The sequence below is a fragment of the Bactrocera oleae genome, chromosome 6 (assembly GCF_042242935.1).
Source record: "Bactrocera oleae isolate idBacOlea1 chromosome 6, idBacOlea1, whole genome shotgun sequence".
Lineage (NCBI taxonomy): Eukaryota > Metazoa > Arthropoda > Insecta > Diptera > Tephritidae > Bactrocera > Bactrocera oleae.
In genome coordinates, this window is record NC_091540.1 from 71,760,084 (window position 1) to 71,766,916 (window position 6,833).

The 6,833-nt window shown below is 38.4% G+C and overlaps 1 protein-coding gene across 1 annotated transcript; it reads right to left on the reverse strand.

The window, feature by feature from the left end:
- Positions 1–1,698: 1,698 nt before the first annotated feature.
- On the reverse strand, positions 1,699–2,618 carry LOC106624864 (cuticle protein 16.5). The gene is made up of 2 exons (XM_014244646.3): positions 2,607–2,618; positions 1,699–2,529 (listed from the first exon to the last, which is right to left on the reverse strand). Exons 1-2 carry the CDS (start codon positions 2,616–2,618, stop codon positions 1,837–1,839), a joined length of 705 nt encoding a protein of 234 aa, XP_014100121.3. The 3' UTR covers positions 1,699–1,836.
- Between the last annotated feature and the right edge of the window lie 4,215 nt (positions 2,619–6,833).

Below are 6,833 nucleotides of genomic sequence, written 5' to 3' on the forward strand. Positions count from 1 at the left end.
ACTGTGCCACAACTAAAGTTGCCTAGTTACTCGCACTAAATGCACACACATTCATAGTATTTATATAATGTTTTAGTATATATGTGAGTTTGTTGTCGATAGACAAAATAATCGTAATAAAAGTTAATTAGGAAGTATTTAAATTAATTTGCTGGTTCGTAATTTGATTTAACACTATAAAATAGTAAAATGCAAAACATGAGTAAATAACTTTTGCGCAGTAATTGTTGAGCACAAAGTAAAATTAAATTGAGTTTTACAAAACCAAGAGCATTAGCCATATCACATGTGACTGTTCGCTCGTTATTCTCTGGTTTAAATAAAGAAAGCGAATGGATCAGGCGTTGAATCAGGATAAGGCGAAAATTCAACCATGAGCAAGTCCGAGAATACCCAGCTAAGGTCACAACAGCACTAAACAAGCCTCTCTGTGAATGAAGATCAAAAAGACGAGGACTCATTGTTTCGCAATCACGGCAGACCCGTATACAATAGGTTCTACACAGTTCAGACGAAAAGATTCAATAATGAACTGAATATTTTGAAACTACGAACTGGATTGACATTGTATATTGCCCGTTCTCGGAGCACAGAATGATAGCCATGATCTCTCACTTCCTAACGATACCTTTAATAAAGCCTCTGAGACCTAATTCAATCCGAAGCCCAGCAATAATTGCAATCATCACTGCTTTATTCAAAAACTTGGTCGTCGGAGCTGAACACAATTTCCGAAGTCTTAAGGAACTCGGTAATATGATATCATTAAATTATACATAGGTATATGTTTCTTTAAGAATTTTTACAATAGCTCTTATAATTTTTTGTCAAGCTGACCACGTTTGCCCTATTAAGTCCAAATATACCTTCTTTGTTCTTTCTAAGACATTAACACACGTATGAACATAAGTCTTTAGTTATATCGAAGTGCCCGAAGCTCTTGCTAGGTGAAGTGACCATAAATTCACGTTCGCATTTCAATTTCTCTTAACTTATGACAATACCACACCAAAAATAAAAAGGAACCGAAGAATTTCATCGCATTCCTAACAAGACAGTCGCATTCTGATCCATGAATGTGCATACCCAGTAGTAAATTGTATAATTTTCAAGCTCATAGATGTTTAGTTCTTTTTGGTAACGCATCGATACTTATTTGGAATTGCAGTTATCGAATTCATATACCCACTATCTTTCTCTTAAGCTTAGGCTTATAATTCACTGGTAAAAACCACATGCGTCTTCCTCGGATAATTTTCCAGAATACTTAATACCTCGAAAAAGTACTTAATAAAGCTGTAGCAGTGCTAAAGCGTACTCAAATAAATAAAACTAAACAACTAGCATTAAGACAACTCTTGATTCTAGGACTAAAATTATACGCAGATTATTCGGGATCACTTGAACTATGTGATAAATGTTCTGTTCATTCACTATTCCAATAAAGTTATTGACGATGGCTACGCCCGAGATTAGCTCATTTTAAATCGGTTTGATAAGAGCTACGAGTCTAGTATATGGAACTCCACTAATTTCACCACCAGGTGTTTAGAAACTCTTATTTGTATGTGTGCACATATGTGTGTGTGTGTGTAGGTGTGTGGGTGGTACTTAAACAATTTACTGGCACATTTAAGAGCATATTTCTTCCTTTTATTCAGGTACTTGCAATATTAATAATGAATACTCGTACATAAAAACAAAAGCAAACACATTAAAAACAATGATGGGTAAGGTTAACAGGTGTCAACTTAGAGCTAGAGAAAGAATTCACGTATTCGTCAGATATGTATGAATTTATCGGTTTAATAGCAGCGCACATAAGAGTGAATCGACTCAGACAACAACACTTGGTGCAACCAGCTTAGCTGGGCCAGAAGCAATTGGGGCACCTATTATCGAAGCGGCAGAGGCTACATAACGAGCTGGAGCTGGAGCTACAGCTGCAGCCGCAGGAGCAACATAGTTAGCTGGAGCTACGGGAGCAACGGATGGAGCAATGTAAGGAGCCGTATATGCGGCAGCCACACCGGGTGCGGCAATGGGGGCATATGGAGCTGTGTAAGCCGCTGACACGGTGGCAGGGTAGGCGGCAGCTGGCGCAACAAAACGAGCAGGAGCTGGTGCTGTAGCAGCAAAGGGAGCTGGTGGTGCGACCAACTTGGCAGGTGCCGCAGCAGCTATCAGTGGTGTTGCGTAATAATTGCTCTGTATATCCACGCGTTGGCTGGCGACCGCAGAGTTCAATGGAGCATTCGTGTAGGCGGCGGCAGTGTATGCCGCTGAGTAGGGTGCAGCGTACGCTGAAGTGTATGCCGCGTAGGGTGCTGAATATGCAGCGTAAGGAGCATTATAGGCAGCGGCATAGGGCGGTGCAGTGTATGCTGCGGAAACGTATGGGGCGGCAGCAATAACCGGAGCAGAAGCAACAACTGGAGCAGCAGCAACAGGCGCTGCTACGGCCACTTGGTCGGGCTTAGCTGTCACGCAGGTAGCGCTCAGAGCAATCACCGACAACAACAACGACAACTAGAAGAATGTAGAAAAGTCAATACATAACTGTGCGCAAATAAAAAGTCCTTTCCTCAATTCAATCAACCACTTACGAGTTTCGACATCCTGAGTAATATTTGATGGATCTTTTATTTGTTTTTTTATTTTTTGTTTTTTGTTCTTGTTATTGGATTTTCTCCTTGTTCAGTTTGGCTTCTTCCTTATATTGCTTCTTATTCGTGGCGAATTCTTGAGTTTGCCGCTTTTAATCAACGATGGTGCGCTGAGTCGTGCATAGAATGCATTCCACTACAGTGGATCGCTCGCATTTTATAGGGTGGTGCCGGTGGTTAGCGCTCATTGCACATCATGCCGTATTACTTAGAGAGTATTCCACTTCTTCTAGCATATTCTGCTACTGCTACTGCCACCTATTCTACTCCTGGCTCTTTACCCCTTACCACGCCACTGGGGTTGGTTGAACGCTTTGCCAACTTTTGTTAACTTCTTAATGCAAATGTTCGTCGTCTGCGACATCAATTTGTCAAAACCGTAGCACTTTGAGTGACGGTATGGTCGGTTGTATGGCTTTTGTGCGGTGTGGTTACTCGCTTATACATACATATACGAGCTTAGGAGTATATATCGCGGTATGTATAGTGTATAGTTACAAATTGCGTTCTATTGCAAAACAATACAAAAGTGCTCAGTTTGCTGCCATTCAAGGACTTGCCGTCGTTATACGCCGTTGGCAAATTATCAAGGAATGTTTATAGCAAGAAGTTAGTTTTCAGTTAGTAGATATCTACTTATACACTCTATATACATATACATATGTATATATGTAAGAGCGTTTTCATCTGTATGTCAATATCCAGTTGTATGCATCTAAAAACTGAGAATATACTTATTAATCTACATTCAAATATATATATTATATGCATATATACCCACTCATTGCTGTATGTATTCATTAGAATACAGAGGAAAACATTTTATCACAACGAATTCATGAACTGATTAAGAGAAGATTCGAGAAATATTTCTGACGAAGCATCAATTTAAAACTTTAAAGCTGATTGATATAATCGCGCCAAATAATTGCGAGGTAGTTTGTCATAAAGTTATCCCACGGTGATGTATATAAAATGTCAAGTTTGTCTGGTCCATTTGAAAGCGTGCGCAAACTGAATAGATAAATTTTATTTTCCTACTACTTACTTTTCCGACTTCGGAATAAAATTAAAAATGTTGCAGAATAATTTGGGGAGTTCACTTTGTTACTTACACAAGTATTTGAGTTGCAAGAAACATTTAGTTAAAGTCGTGAAGTCAGGAAAACTTTGCCATGTACATCCGCCTCTTTTAATGACGATAACATAGAAAAAGCTAAAAGAGAGTGCTTGAAATCGCCGTGTTGGCATCAGAGAGATAACAGAGGATCTTAAAATGGTATGGATCGACTCAGAATATTTTGGTGAATGTTTTGGGTGTGAAATGTGTCAATGCAGAACTCTTACCGAAAGGCCTGAATTTTTTGAAAAACGATGTCGAGTAGAGGTCGCAAAAGAGATGCTGAATTTACGTAGCTGAGAACTCTACATTCAATCAAATGCATTATTACTGGTGACGAGACTGCGGTTTATGAATATGACATGGACGTGTGTAGCAATTTATCGAACGGCGCTCCCAAAAATTAGCCGAAACCAAAATTCGCTGAAGGCACTGAAGGTCATCACAGCCGAGGCTTGTAATAAATATATGGAAAATTTAATTAAATGTTGAATGTGATAATAACCATTGTATAAAATACGTAAAAATGTTGTTTATGGAGAAGACATGTGGTTGCTTGCAATTGGGTTTAACAAAAAAAATTTGTCGATCTTAAAACAGTGTAAAAAATATAGTTTCAAGAGAATTCTTCATTACAGGGAAATAGTACTACTCCACCGCACTACTTCCGCAATATGATGAAAGTAAAATTTAAAGGCATGAAAAACGATCGGGACAACCACAGAACTATGAGAAGTACAAACTAGAAATATTTAAAATATCTAATATATGCAATTTTTGTTTATTCAACATCTTTCCCAGAAAAACCGAAAAAATTTTGCTTTCATAAAATCGATAATTATTACGATTTTTATAACCATAATTTATTAAAAATAATTGTAAAGTTTATATGAAATCAGATTGAAAGAGAAGCACAAGATTGGAAGCTCTACCAAATGACTATTCAACAACAATAAAACGGGTTCTGTACCACGAAGAATATATGAAAGCTACTTTGATTATGTAGTTTTGATTAACAGTTGGGGTCGTGGTCAATATTCGGGATTGCGAAATGTTCACGAGTAAAATACAAATCTTCACCGCATTAAATGTATTTTGCTTGAATGTACTTATTTTGCGGACATTTACTTGTTTATTAGACATTGGCTTCATTTACAAATTATTGTGGTACTATATGTGTATGTATGTATGTATTTACATTCAAATAAATAATTACCACGCTAATGTAGTGCTGGCTGTATACCGAAATATTTAAAGCGTTCGAATATTTTTGTTTAATGGGAATTCCATGTGCGACGTGTGGCGGTCGCCGGTCCGATCGTGTGCTTTGTTTGATTCATTGGCGCGTAGACTTAGTGACTAAGTATGATTAGAATACAAATTTTTTATAACGCACATACATATGTATATAATTTAAGCCATTTACTAGTATGTGTCTTATAACATATGTATATACCAGCTTGATATTATTTTGGTAAGTAAGTACAATAGTAACCGTGCGCCAGCGCGTCGAATTGTTGCGCATGCGCAGCTCCAATGTATCATGCATGTGGCTGAATTTTGAGTGCGCCGTCGCTGCTGTCTGCTGACCAAACTTGGCAATTATTCTTTGTAGGTTAGTAGTGTGGCGAGCGTTAATTGACACTTGGCTGTCAGCGCATTGCCGCTATTTGTCGCAATCCCGTCAACGCTAACTCCAACAACTGCGGTTGAAAGTGAAAATGACAATATCATTTACAACATTAAATAATCCTACACTAATAATTTGCAAAGCAAGTTAAAAAATTCACTCAAAAAGGCTTTGAGTGAAATTTTATCACTGTTTTTGCTTTCTTCCAATTTTCTACAAGACTCATGCCAAAACACCGAAATAATACATTTCCAATATAAAAGCAAAAGCTTATCGGAAAATGATAAACATTTTAATAATCGCTAATTTAGAGCGCAACCCGTGGACTACTCGTTAAGAAAATGTGGCTAAAAGTGAATATATCCGCTTGGCGTGTAACGGCTTTCCTCTTTATTCATTAACCATTTAAATTGCTTTGCAGCTCCTGACGCTGTGCATCTTCTGCGATTCCTTGTTCATCAAAGTGCTAACCGCTGTGCCGCTTGCTACCGCACCGCTCGATCCGGACGTGGAGATCCTGCCAAGTGCCAGCGCTGTTAGCAGCCAATTTATATTCCGGGTCCACAATAAGCTGATAAATGGACCAGCTGTGGCGCCAATCATCGGAGTCAATTCTCCAGCCGTTGCCGTTCCGCTAAACAGTATTTCAGCTGCGCATGCAAGTGTGCCTCTAGCAGCGCCCTTACCAATCCTGCGGCCCCCTATAATTCCCATAGCCCAACAAGCAACGTCTGTGGTCCCACTTCCAGCAACTTTATCTGCCCCCGCTATTATTCCTGCCACCTTAATCTCACACAAAATTCGCGTTTTTGGCCCAACTGCATTTACATATGCACCTGCACGTTTGACACTCATCCCGGCTATCTCCGGCCGCTTGCGCTCCCGATTAACTTACAGGCGTCGTCCATCTGCTATAGCTCTGCGCCGTTATCCTATCAGCCAATCATATCAGCGATACAGTTAACTAACTCCAATAATTAATAGCTACGCTGCAATATACACGAGTCTATGAAACAGGCAAGAAGCTAACCAAAGTATTATTTAAAGACGGATTGGCTAGCTAATTCTGCTAACTCACATCTATTCTGTACCTAAATGATTAATCTTCTTATAGAGATATTAAAAGTATACTTAATTATTTTCGAATTCATCATCGCTTGGCTTGTATGAAGTGTTTGCAAATATATTTATTTAGCAAAAATTGTAGATCTTTGCATCGTATTATAAAGGCCTATCTACTTAAATGGTAAGCTCGAAATTTAATAAAAACATCACTTAAAATAATATTTATAATAAATAATAAAAATAAAATTTTCTATTGGATATTAGTTAAATAGTAATTGAGACGAGCCTCAAACCGTTGCCACCTGTATCAAATTTTGAAAACAAAAAGAATGCTACTCTACCATTAGTTAGG